Consider the following 14,218-nt stretch of genomic DNA (forward strand, 5'->3'; position numbering starts at 1 on the left):
GCTTAGTCGGTTAAGCGTCTGCCTTCGCTCAGGTCATGATCCCTTGGGGTCCTGGGATTGAGCCCCACGTGGAGCCCCACACTGAGCCCCACATCGGGCTCCCTGCTCAGCAGGAACCTGCTTCTCCCTCTCTCTCTGCCTGCCGCTCCCCCTGCTTGTGCTCTCTTTCTCTCTCTCTGTGTCAAATAAATAAATAATAAAATCTTTTTAAAAAACCATGCATATCCTTGCTAGAATGGCAACAACAACATAAAATCCCAATTTTCTTCTTTTACAATCTGGCACACGTGTATGCTTAAATTCATTTACTCTAATTACTAGACTGTTAATTGAAATATTAAGAGAACATCAAAGACTTTCACACTTTATTTCAAATTTCTATTTTCAATCGGCTCTCTTCTCCCTCCTCCCCACCCTTTCACCTTTTATATTTGTGTTCAGGACACTTACAAAATAACAGTAGCAGCAATGGTCAGTAATTTATTTACTCCTCAAGCAAATGCTGCTGAATGTCCACCATGTGCTAAGGGATGTGCTAGGTAGGCTCTCCTGGTGATATAAAGATAATTAGAAGTGGTCACATCTTTTAAAAAGACAAACAATTTAGAAGAAAAATATAAGTACATAAATAACTATAAGCCAAGGCATAATGCAAAAAAATATTTATAGAATGTGATATAGGAGTTCAGTGGTGGGACAGTATGAGGAAGGCATTGAGGGGCAGAAATTCTCATAAGTAAAGGTGCAGAGGAAGGATTGTCCCAGCTTTCTCTGAGTATTGCTGTGCTGCAGAGTTTGACCACAAGATGCCTGAAAAAGTAGGGGGGTGACAGACGATGAAGGACCTTCAATGCCAGGCAGAGAATATTAGAGTTAATTCAAGGAGTAGAGTCATACAAGATGAAGAATGGGGGAGTGATCCAGTGAGAACTCCATTTGAGAAGGGCTGGTCTGGCAGCGAGTGGTGAATGGATGGGCTGCAGAGGCTAGAGACTGGCTCCAGGAGACCAAGAAAGAGCCTAGAGATAATCTCTTACACAAGGGAGGAGGCAGTGGTGATATGAAGGAGAGAGAGTCTAGAAATACAAGCCCCACTACATGACAACTTCTGGGGTGGCCTCCATGACTAAGATTTTAATTTGCTATAATTTGAGAAAATGGTGGTGTCATGAAAACATACTTCAATGGACCAACTCTGATAGAATACCATCTTATTTTAAATGTTCAAGTAATAAAAATATTTTCACACTTCATTTAGATCAGTTTTCAATTCAATAAATTTCCCACAAGAATGAAACTTATTAAGGTGATATTTTTAAATGGATGATTTTATTGCCCCAGTGGTAAGTGGTATAAAATTATTTCATATATTTCATTAATAATTCTAAAATGTGACTAATGAGTGGAATAAAAGGGACTGGTGAAATATAAAGCAACCAGTGAGTCAAAATAATTCTGAAAAAGCTACACTTTCACACTCTATGCACTATTTTTTCTTTTCCCAAATATCCACCACACATATGGATAATATTATCATCTCTTTATAAATTATATTTCATACCAAACATATTCTTTCCATCACTGGTTTTCAAACTCCTTGACACCTTTCCCAGAGACCATCAGAGTCAGGGCTGGCTACTTGGGGAGGCTCTCAGTTCTGTGTCCATTGTTGTGTTTCACAAATTTGCAGGATGATCCCTTGGTGAGGAAGTTATAAAGGAAGTACTGGGGTGGATTAGAAGTTATATCAAATTCATATCAAGTATGAGATTCTTATAAGATGATAATTAGCAGGGGTGAATTTGCATGGAGACCATTAAAATTCTATTTCATTACTTATCTCTCCTCATTTTCCTGCATTTTGGGCCTTTCTTTAGAAGTGTTGAACTGAAACAAACATGATGATTGGATCAGAACCGCTGACATAAAGAATAAATATCTCTATTTGCAACAGCAAAGATATGGAAACAACTTAAGTGTCTGTCAGTGGATGAATAGCTAAAGCAGACGTGGTTTATATATGTGGGGTGTGTGTGTGTGTGTGTGTGTGTGTGTGCGTGTGTGTGTGTGTGTGTGGCCATGAGAAAGAAGGAAATCCTGCCATTTGCTACAACAGAGATGGATCTTGAGAGCATTATGCTAAGTGAAATAAGTCGGAGAAAGATAAATTTGCACAGTATCATTATATGTGGAATCTAAAAAAAGAAAAAAAAACAAGTCAAACTCACAGAAACAGAGTCAGAGTCAAAAGATGGTTACTAAAGACTGGGGGCGGAGGTGCGGCAAGTAGGGAGACATTGAAGAAAGGTACAAACTTAATAAAAAAGGAACAGATCTATGAGAAAAGGAGAGGATATCTGTTGTAAATACATGGTGGTCCCAAGTGCCTTTCCAATTCCCTTGAACAAAAAGGTACAAAGGACTGCATTGCTCAAAAGTTGGTCCATGCAGATAACAACGGGAATCCTCCTTCGTTCATTCATCAAATATGAGCACCCACTATGAAATGCGTGATGTGATGCAATGATAAACAGGCAGATAAGGTCTCTGCCCTCACAGCCTAGAAAGGAGCCACCAAGTTCTACACATGCACACTAGATTTTTCCGTAAGGTCATTTCACAAGTCATGAAGCTGCTTGAAAAATATGACTGAAATCTAGTTAATGCTTATCTTCTTGTTATTTTTTTGAATGACCATCTCTTTGATTCATAATTCTCTTTTCTTTAACTATGTAAGAGAGATTACTTAGATTGTCACAACATTCTGCACCTATTCAAAGGGATCCAGGTCTGGAAAACAAATTTTGCAAAATGACACTTCTCAGCATAGCACAAGGGTTTACTTATGCTTTGCATAAGAATCGCCAATTAATATGCTAAATGCTCTTTCCTAGTTATAGATAGGGGCCTAGGTTTGGTTTACAGTTGATATATACATAGAACTCTGACATACACTTGTCCTCCTCTCCTTTCTACCTTTAATACCTCTTCAAGCCAACTTCTAAATTCCTTCTCATTTTGATGACCATGTATTCAGAAAGGGAACTCAATGTGCACTTAATTCAGGCTGTTGGGTGTTCAGCCTGAACTCAGGGGGAGGAGTAGAAATGATTTTGAGTTGCATTTATGCTGATGAAAATCACCAGACTTCGAAATGTTTCTTAAATTATTTGTTTCTTAAATTAAATTATTCTTGGCTAACCTAATGTTTTATACTATCAAAATGTTGGACTTTAATATTAGTCCAATATTACTTCTCTGACTCTTCTCTATCACCACTGACTTTTGAGAATTAATGGTAAATGCTGCAGAAAATTCAGCATCTTCCTTGCACTCAGGCAGGGGCAAACATATCTTTATTAGGGGTTGGATGAAAGGGCTCTATATTTCTTGAAGCCTTTCCCTTTAAATTATTTCTGGTAGAGGCTGGATTTGAGATCTGCCTCTGACATGCTAAGGGCTATTTGTGATTTATTTCAACCTTTAGCTGGCTCTGGAAAAAAAAGTGCACAAAGTTGAAAATAAGAGAAGATGCTTAATCCTCAGTGGTATTTCAGCGGTATGGAGCACCCTGACTCTTACGATGGGTGCGTTATTTAAATTTTGATATTTTTATTCCTTCGCTTACAAATAAAATTAAAATCCTTTATCATTTTTAATTAGAGAACAAGTGCCATCATTTTTAAAAGAGAACACATTTAAAGCTGTGAGTCTTTTAATGCAGGCTGGTCCTCTGAGACTTTTCTGAAGCACTGTGAGGAAACGTTAAAGCCAGTCAAATAATTTTCCTAGGCAAAGTGGTGATAGGCCATGGTGAGCTATGGGTGTCATTAAAATTTCATAGAGGTCCCTAACACACCAGAGTCACCATAACATTGACGCGCTGACTACGAATGTCTCCAAAGAAGCATTTGCTGCCTATCATGGCTCTGAAGGGAGCTGTTACAGTCTATCAATGCAATAATCTGCATGTTAAAAAGTCCCTAAATATGTATTTACAAGATAGTCAGATCTGTTTTGGTCTATTGGGTCAATAATCCATGCACTCAAAGTCCCTAAATATGTATGCACAAGATAGACAGATCAGCTTTGGTTCACTGAGTCAATAGCAAGTAGGCCTTTACAAAGGGGCCTCTGCAGATGCAGTTGACATTTTAGCAAGTTCAGAAATGCGGTTCTGTGCACTTCCTGTGTTTTAAAGAGTGGATGCCAGAATCTGTGTTTCCCTTTGGCCTATGATATTTTGCTTTTAAAAAAGTCCAGAAGAAAAACCACCGTAGCCCAAACCAAATTCCAGCTTGGAAGCAAATAATGGAAACATGGGCATTTAGGCAAAGCCCTGTGAGAAGGAGTGGATGCTGTCCTTCCAGACCATGCCTCAGCCCTTTCTGCCTCACCATTCCCGTGCATCCCCCTCTCTGCTCTCCTATGTCGCTGCAGCCTTTGCTTACTGCCCCCTCCCCCACCACCCCGCCCTGTCAGACTCATTCTGGCAGCCAGAGGGATCTTGCTAGGGTTTCAGCTCTTCTACAGCAACTTCCCATCCTCAGGGTAAAAGTAAAAGGTGCCTCAACATAAGCCCCTCCTCCCTTTGGCTTCTCCTCCTACCGCTTTAGTCCTTGTCCAGGCTGCTAGAGCACACTGGCCTCTGCTGGTCCTTACGCATGCCAGGCATGCTTCTGCTCCAGGTCCTTTGTGTCTTCCCTTCCCACATGGTTAGCTCTCTTACTTTCCTTAAGTTTCCTATGAGAGAGGCCTTCCCTGAGCCCCCTGTATAAGAGAGCAGGACCCCGTCCCAAGCCCATGCATTTCCGTTCTCCATTACCCATGCTGTTGCTCTCCGTTAGCACTTCCCATCCCTGAACGTATTGTGTCTTTCCTTATTTGTCTCCCCTACAGGTTAAGCTGCCCCTGCAGGGGCTTCATCAATCACCCACTTAGATAAGAGCCTGGCCTATTTTAAGTACTCATTAAATATTGAAGGTAGAAATGAATGAGAGCAGATGGAAAGGGAATCTTCCTCTACTTCTCCGAATGCCTGCTGATGTGTGTTCGTGTTTAGGTTGAGGAGAAATGAGTATCTTTTTCTGAGATGAAGCCTTCTCATTGGCCAATGGGCCTGCTTCCTGTAATATTCTCTAAGTGGCATGGAAGCAGTTCCTCTGGAAGGGGCCCATCCATTACATCCTCAGAGCTTCTGGAGGAGCTGAGGTCATCTTTGCTGGTCACAGAAGCCCTTGACCAGTGTGCGTCTAAGTTCAATAGTGCAGGAGTGGGACTGTCATTTCGAAATCTCCCCACTTAATGTGGTATCCACAATCAGCTCTGCTGACAGCCATGGACTAGATTTTACCATCTAATCTCACACAGCCATGAGGGATGGTGTGTGCCGCTCTGCCACATACCCGGAACAGACTGAGGAGTACTAGGTAGAGCCATTATTCTCTCCGAAACCTGGTAAATTATCCTTGGGATATTCCCCCATGTCTCCACCCCCCCTGTTTAACCATGTACGATGCTTTCACATGCATCCTTTCTTGCGATTGAAGCCTGTCACCGTAACTTCTTCCTTATTTAAATTTCACAAGAACATTCTTATTTCAATCACTCAGAAAGATGTCTTCGGCAAGAGAATCACAGCTGACAGCAAATTAATGACTATGATGCTGTGATTAGTTGAGATTACAGGCTACAGAGGATCTGTCTGAGCATTTACCACTGTCATCATACTGAGGCTGGCATCTATTAGGGATTTACATTGTTCAAAAAAGAGGATGTGGGTTAGCTACAGTAAGCCCTATAGAAAGGTAAGGAAATCTGTCTGCATTGCAATATTCAACGATATGCTAATTAATTAATATAATTTTTACTGTTAACCTGCTCGCCTAAGCAAGTCTTTCTTCCATGTCCTCCCTCCTAACACAGATTTATTTTAATAAAGCTTGAAGGCACAAACTAAGTAAAAAGCTGAAGTGATCTAGGTAATTCCAGTCCCTAAACCCAAAGTACTCATTAGCTGAAAGAAAAAACATCATTTAATCTTGAATTATTTGGGTAAGTGACTCAATTTTGTAATTTATTTTTCATGAGAAGACAAAACTTAACGGATATTTCAGTGGATACCAGTCACTGAATGGATTTATAAAATAAAACTTTTCAATCCATTTAATGGAGAAGGGATAAAAAATTCGTAGGAACAACAACACTGAAACCATTTACTCAGATGTTAGGTATCATTGCACAGCCTTCCAAATTCTGGGCAAAAATAAATAATGATTTCTGTAATCCCCAGCAATGACTTTTGCGGGGGGAAGATTTCAAATAAACGTCTATTTGCTTTAGGTGAGCTTCACTGAATCGGCCTTATTTGATTTCAGATCCTCCTAAGGGAAGAGATTTCAGAATTTCCTGGTTGTAAAATGGAAAAGAACATTTTGCTGAACTTGTATGACATCATCTAAAGCATTAAAAGGGCAGATAATCATGGGTTCTCTGTTTACCAAAGCTTCTTTACCTCCTGTTTACCAAAGCTTCTTTACCTCCTCAATCTACTTTATTTCCAAATGTCAGAGTGGTTTGAAACATTTCAAAGATTTATAGACTGCAACAGCCGAGGAAATATTAGGATAAATCCTTTAACTTTTGTGAAAGCTTTTAAATAATTAATCAATGGGATTAATTATTGTTAATTGTTATATATCACAGTACAGATACTCTAACATATACTGTGTAAAGGCTAAACAACAAAGGGCATTAGGCCATTTCTTTTTTTTTTTTTTTTAAGATTTTATTTATTTATTTGACAGAGAGAGACACAGTGAGAGAGGGAACACAAGCAGGAGGAGTGGGAGAGGGAGAAGCGAAGCAGGCTTCTCTTTCTAGAAAGTCAGTGAAACTACTTTTGATGGTATATACTTGAGTCACAAAGAGAACACTGAATAAGTGAAAGAAAATATAACTAAACTAAAATAACTTAGTTTATCAATTAAAACCAAAATACTATACGATGAATGAAAATAGTAAGCACAATCTTGGTTTTAAATATAATTTCTTTTTCAAACTCTACTTGGAAATTATTTTATATTACAGAAGGAAGAAAACCTGTGGCTGCCATAATGCTGTTTATAAAAATCAGCAAAAATGCGATCAAATTATTTTCAAGCTTATATTATAAAAATGTTTTCCAATGTATTTAAAATATTAGACACAAACAGCCCAAACAAACAATACTTAAAAGAACTTACCTTTGATATGTAATAGACAAAGTATTTCTCACAGTAATAAATTAATTTTTTCTTTTTATGCAAAACCCCTTGACCATAACTTCATGAAGAAATGTGAAGTGGTGTGAAAATGATCTTACCTCATATTCAAAGTCCTCTGCTCTGTCTGCATCAGCAGGCAAGCTGGAAAGATACTCATTGTCCTCATAAAATTCATGCTCCATCGGATGAAGAGAGTGGCAGCTATGGGGAATGTAGCAAGATGATAGAAATGGATCAAAAGGGTTGTTTTCAAGATTAAAACTGATTTTAGAATTTCACTTGTTTTCTCTGCTTTTCCATAAGACCTGCAATGATCCAGCCTTTGAGTGAACTAGAAGCTCAGAAAGAACAACTGCTTTTCTTTCTCCCCTCCATGAGGTCTGTCAGTTTGATTTTCTGTGAGAATACCAAGAGTAAGGACCCATGACCAGAACTGCACTCCAAAGAGTCTGATGTGAAATCTCTGACAGGCCATGGTGCTTGATACTCCCTGGCCTGCTTCCATTCCACCCAATGTGACTTGCTCCATACATGGGTGTGTGGCCTTTGAGACTGCAGTCTACCCAAAGATGGGGATTTTGTAACAGAGTACTTTCATAGTACTTTGAGTACTTTACATTTCATAATATACAGCCCCAAACTGTTTTTGAAATCTGTTTTCAAAAGCACTTATTTTTCAGATTGTAAAATGTCCTCACCTTGCCCTCATTCCTTAAGACCTCCTTCCTTGTTCTCCCTCATAACCCACATTTTCCCCCTCTTTGATAGAGGGCCGGTGCACAAATATTAATCAGCATTCACAGTGATACCTCACTGGAAATTTCTGTAAGTCATAGGGTTTCATAATCCCTTCCAAAAATTCAGAGAGGATTAAAGGAAATGAGGGGGACCTGGGGTTTGTACATGACTTTTACATGTCTCACTTGGGAAAAATGTTTTAAGTAATTTATAGAAGTGCTTTAAAATTACTATAAGCTATGATATGGATCCTATACATTAGACCATACGAAGGTCAAGTGCAGTTTAACAGCAAAGAGAATGAGGGCATCTCTATTTCTAGACGTCAGTGAAAAAGACTCAGTGCAATTAACCAAGTTAGTGGCAGGTGAGACCTCTAAGCTGTGCCAGTGTGGACATTACTGAGTAACTGGAGTTAGTAGTATAAATTAGTTTCCTTATCTCTAGTCCAAAGGCGTGTGCGAGAGACGCATCCTGGTGTCCTTACACAGTCAGTGTAAATATTCTACTAGTCCCTTCTCACTGCGGTCTATGGCTGTCATCTCCATATAGGGTTAATCGACCTGAACCCTAATAGCAAAGGTAGTACATGCAACATCTTGCTTGTTGGTCTAACACGTAAACTGTCCTTGCTTAAAATTGGACTGGCTCTGAAAACCCATTTGGGTTGGTAAACCATTAAGTTTACTGCTTTGGGCACTTAATGTGTTTCTCTTGTCTCTCAGTTGGTAAGAAGGGAGCCCTGCCATGAGGAACACCTATTCATTCAATAAACATTTATTGTCTACTAGATGCCAGGCCCTCTGCTGAGTGCTGTTAATCTATTGGTGCACCAAATCCAATCAATTTTTGCTCTATTTATTGGGTAGAGCAGTAAAGTGGGAATGTCAATATAATGTGATACTTCAGGGGAAATATTGAATCTGAGAGCAGATAGGGGGATGTCCCTACTGCTGCTCTAGGAAGTTTGCTAGAAGGGGTTACCTGTAAGCTAAGGTCTGCAGGACTTATGGAGAGCGACATAGGATACCTGTTAAGAGAGTGGGTAGTGGGGGTTGGACCTCTTAGGCTCACAAGTCTGGCCCTGTCACTTCCTTGCAATGTGACTTTGGCCAAATAACTTAACATCTTCCCTCATCTGTGATGGTAATAATACAATGCACTCCCTCAAAAGATCACTGTGAGGACTAAATGAGTTAATAAATGTAAAACATTTGTAATATTACCTAAAACATGCCAAATTAGCTCATAAATGTTAGCTATTATTCCTTCAAGAGAGTGTTTATTGGAAGGCTACTCTGTGTCAGGTGGTATTGATAAATATTAAATATTTGTTTGCCTGTATATTCTTCATCTCCTCCTCTAGAAGGTAGGTGGTGACTTTATTTTTGTTCCCAGTTTTATGCCCAGCACCTACTTCCAGTGCCTGATAAAGGGGGCTATTTGATAAGTAACGGTTGCATGGATGGAGTCCGAAGCAAAATAAACAGGGCCCTTGCCTTCCTGGAACGTGAAGTTTCAAGGAGTGGTTTCCAAAACATGGCTGTACCTTAAAATTGCCTAGGGAGATTTCGGAAAAAATTTTGGCACTTGGGCCTCACTCTAAAATCTCTTTTTTAATTGGTCTGAAGTAGGATTCTGGCATTGCATTGATACTGCTTTTCAAAATTCCCAGGTGATTCTAATGTACACATGTGGACCACTGAAATGAACCTAACAAAAGCCACTAAAGGGCAGGGAAGTGATCAGATCTGTGTTTTACAAAGTGCAGAATGGATTGTGGTAGGCAATGAAAATGCAGCCTAAAGAGACTATTGTTTTTATAAATCAAACTCTCCCTAATGTTTGAATATTTGCTTCAAAGCTCACAGAACAAAATGTATGGGGCAAAACATACTTCCTCATGAAACAAGACTGTATAAGTAAGATTATTTGAATAAAATCTCTCGACTTGCCTTTAAATTAGGTAAAAAATTGGGAAGAAATATTCCTTTAATAGATCCTTATTTCACAGCTCTTATACTTACTGACAACCAGAATCTTTTGTTGACATCTCAATATATTGGGTAATTGCTTTCTTTGGAGAATTGCACTCTAATTAAATTAATTTCCTAGCTTTTCCTTTAAAGAAGAGAAAAGCAAGAGTGAAAGAGAGAGAGGCGACCCACAGAGGAGAAAAGAGTGCCAACATGCCACTTCTGTGTCAGTCTTAATAAGGTTTTTGGCAGCTTTGGTGAGAAAAGCTATTTCCCTGACCAGTGCTCATGAGTAGCATGAGGCTTTTGATGGCTGGAAATATAAAGATGAACTAATCAGAGCCAGAATTTTTCATCACTCCTCAGCAAGCATGACTCCTAAAATGAAGCAACTGTGTGGGTCAGGGAAAGTAGCTAGCAGGGCCCCCTGAGAACTAATTGGATATAGACACGGTGGAGACATTTTCCAAAGAGAACCGAGAGCCTGTCTCTGTAACTGTCAGCTTGCTAGTGTGACTGATTCTCTCCAACACCCACTTGAAATGCTGAGTGAAAACAAATAGGGCTTCTGGGAAAATGACAGGAAATAGAACAATACCTGTCTGAGAGCAGGAATGGACAGATGTCTGGCACTGGAGGGGTTGGTGGCCGAAGTTTGGCCAGAGCCATGATGTGTTCGAAGGTGATGTCGGTCTGAGTGCTGGCGTGCATGAGATGCACTGCTGGGGCCGTTCCATAGGCTGGTTTACTGAGCGGTGTTCGTCTTAGCACCTGGACCACAATGGGCTCCTTGGCATTTCGAAAAGCTTCCACGGCCTCTTCATGGGTGGCCTTTGAGAGATCCTTCCCATTGACCTGTGAAGATAAAAGGACATTGCTCACCTCAGAGGAAAGAACAGAGAGGCTGTCATCATAGATTAAGAAAAGGTGGGGAGGGTAAGTTTAAGCCAGCTCTGATATGAAGTTTATAAAGCAATATTTAATCAGACACTGACATTTATTGAACTCTTCACCGATACTCGGAAGTGAAGATTAGGAAAACGCATTGCTTCTTGTTTCATTAGGAAGTACACTGTCGGGATCATTAGTAAAGATTTAAAAATTTAAATCACACATCGGCCTCAGAAAATGTTCACCAAAATCTGCAGATAGGTAGAAATGTTAAGTGTATCTCTTTTTTAAAAAATGTTCTATCCATCTCTTGGTGGGATTTTCAATATTTAATAATTAAAGTCTGGCCTGAAATCTAACTTTGTGGGTATTGTCAAATTTCTTTCATATTCATCGTTTTTAAATCCCAGACCATGTTATCATCATGTACATTTTATTCTAAATCCTGTTGTTCAAAGTGTGGACCAGCAGCATAAGCATGAGCATAAGAGATTATTAGAAACGCAGGATCCCTGGCCCTATCCCAGACCCACTGAATCAGAACTGGCATATTTACAGGATCCCAGCTGATTTATATGCACTTGAAAGGAGCACTGCTCTAAAACATCTCTGAGTATACTATGTTCCTTTGGATCCTCACCTGTTTTAATTTATACCAATTTATGACTCTCCAAAGTAGCCCTGGAGATAACAGAGAGAGAGGGATGTTTGCCTTTGCCCTCCATCACTGCTTCTCAGCAGGGCCAACCACTGGCATTTGGGAGAGAAAAAATCATTCTTTTTGTGAGACTCTCCCATGCCTAATTATCAAAAGCCAGTGCTGTTCCCCAGCCTTTGCGGCACTCCAGACACCCACACACTTTTCTAAACACCCTTTCCATTGGCAGTACAGACTGCTCTCAAATAGCTGTCAATTTATTTCCCTAAAACCGGTCCTGGTAACAGAGTCCCTTCATGGAAGTTGTTTTAATAAAGGCCTACAGCATCCTGAAATATCTTCACAATTCCCACCCTAGATGAATCAATAATGTTGGCTTTTGCAAATAGGAAGAGATACTTGCGGGCACAATACTGTGCTTAAAACCCCTGAAATCATACTATTTCTAGACAACTAAGCCATCTGCCTGTTGGGGAGGCTCTGATAACTGCTACGCGCCAGCAAATCCTTAGAGATCCCTGGGTGCCTCAAGAAGAAGCAAAGGGAGTTGCTGAGTTGCAGTCAGAGAGCGATTGCTGACATCCAAATGAGCACATTCTCTCTCCCTGAGTAGACAAAGAATATGTGTGTGCTCAGAGCAAGTGTGGGGTGTTTGGGGGTAAATGATACAATGCCAGGTAGAAATCGCGATGTCATGTCGAGACAGGCTTAATGACCTGGAGGACCTAATTTACTCAATGGATCCTGAAAGAGTTAATGTGCCTTCAAAAATTGAGCAATTAAGTTTCCTCACCAGCAAAATATGTCCCAGTACAGTTCTTGGATCACTAGTAAAAAACTTTAGTAGAAGATACGAATGGTTATCAACCAGTGTGCACACACTCACAAATCTGTACATTCTCACTCTGATTCTTTTCTCTAGGGACTAAAGTTGAATATTATTGCTGCATTGGTATTGGTACAACCTTGGAACGTCTCGATGACTTTGGGCATATGGGAGTATGTGAACAAGGGACATCAATGGACACAGTCATTCATTCCTTGAGCCATTGGTCTAGGGCACTTTTGGGCTGGGGCCACCACTGTCTCCCCTGAGAATGTGTAATCAGCAGATGGTAAGCAAAGTCCAAGAATGGAGAAACACAACCTAAAATCTAGCCTCTCATGTTGGCTGGTATCATTCTTTATGTTTCACACTGTGGTATTTAAGAACTCCAGGGTTGTAGAAGATGATCCAGCGGCAGACAAGATTGTTCTGCCAGAATCTATATGGCAGGGAGAAATTGCCCTTTGTCTCTAGGCTTCTGCTTTATGGTATCCCTTCAGTGTAGTGAATATCCACTCCTGCAAAGTCTTACATCCTTCTCATTCTGAAAAGAATTCTTGGTCATAATCTATAAGCCTTGCATTTAAAATAACCCTTAACAGTGGTAGCATGAAAGAAGACAGTGCCCTTTTTGAAGGACTTCAAGCAATATCTGAGGGGAAAGGGAAAAATAATTTGTGGGTAGTGTGTCTTCCAGTCACACATTAAATCCTTCTAGTGCATAAATTGTGTGTCATTAAGTAGTGGACAGACTAATGTCATTATCCTATTTCTTCCTCAAGGTGGCTCAGCACCTTGCCTACAATGCAGTCTTGGTATTTCTTTGTTTCTTACTTGTTTTAGTGATTTTCAAAGCAAGAATAATTTTTGAAAAGTGAGTTCTTTACTGATTACTAATTATTTCTGCGAAATCCAGAAAAGTATAACAATTTCTGCAGAAACATAAAAATTACTGAAGAGTATTTTAGGCTGTGAAATAATTAGTTCTTATTATAATGCTCAGTTTATGCAGACAATATTAGCGTTCTTACAGCAAGATCAATAGCTATTGATTTTAAGACCCTGTACATTCATTCATTTACAATTATAGCATTTATATGCAAATTTCATTTTTTGCTTTAAGGACAATCAAATACAATCTTAAAAAAGGACAGTCAATATAATCTCTAGTATCTTGCTTCCCCATTGGGAATGCTCTTTTCTTCCTGTTATCCTGCAGCTGACCTCTATTTTCATAAGCTATTTAATATCTCTCAAAGTAAAGAAGTCTATGACCTTTAAAGGCTCTACTGTCCCACGTGATCCCTTAGAAAATGTAAGCACGGACGATACAAAACACTTTTTTTTTTTTTTACTTCACTTGAAGTTCATCAACATACTGTTAGCCTACCAAAAGGTCACCATTTTATAAATCATGCCTTTCACAACAACAAAAAAGAATAGCTTAATTGGGATTTTGTGGCAGTTGCTTTTGCTCAGTTATCAACGGTTACAGCCAGGAAGAAGAACACTGGGAGAACATCTGCGGTTTTAATCCTATAGAAGAAAGTTTGTAGTAAATGAACGAATAAATTAATAGCCAAACCTCATTTTTCCCAAGTGGCCAGGTCTTAAGCCAACATGGTATCTTGTATTCATGGTGCCTTATCCTTATCATTCCATTTTTTCCCATCGTATTCTCTCCCTCCCTCCTTCCCTTGCTTCCTCTCCTGCCCATCCCTTCTTCCCTCTCTGCCTCAACCTTGCTTTTGTACAAACTACATACAATTTTTATATGTTTTTTGAAATGAGACAGGAGATGGGGAAGCCCTCTGTTATAGGTGTCCCACCTAACGTAGGTAGTCATGGGTGTAGACCCCAAACG

General features: G+C 39.7%; 1 protein-coding gene across 1 annotated transcript in view; it reads right to left on the reverse strand.

Moving 5' to 3' along the window:
* The window catches only part of PDZRN4 (PDZ domain containing ring finger 4), a 354,481-nt gene that overhangs the window by 56,863 nt on the left and 283,400 nt on the right, over positions 1–14,218 (reverse strand). The window contains 2 exon segments of the mRNA XM_027591611.2: positions 7,364–7,466; positions 10,578–10,834. Coding sequence (XP_027447412.2) covers positions 7,364–7,466; positions 10,578–10,834 — 360 coding nt within the window.

Source organism: Zalophus californianus, chromosome 9 (genome assembly GCF_009762305.2).
Source record: "Zalophus californianus isolate mZalCal1 chromosome 9, mZalCal1.pri.v2, whole genome shotgun sequence".
Lineage (NCBI taxonomy): Eukaryota > Metazoa > Chordata > Mammalia > Carnivora > Otariidae > Zalophus > Zalophus californianus.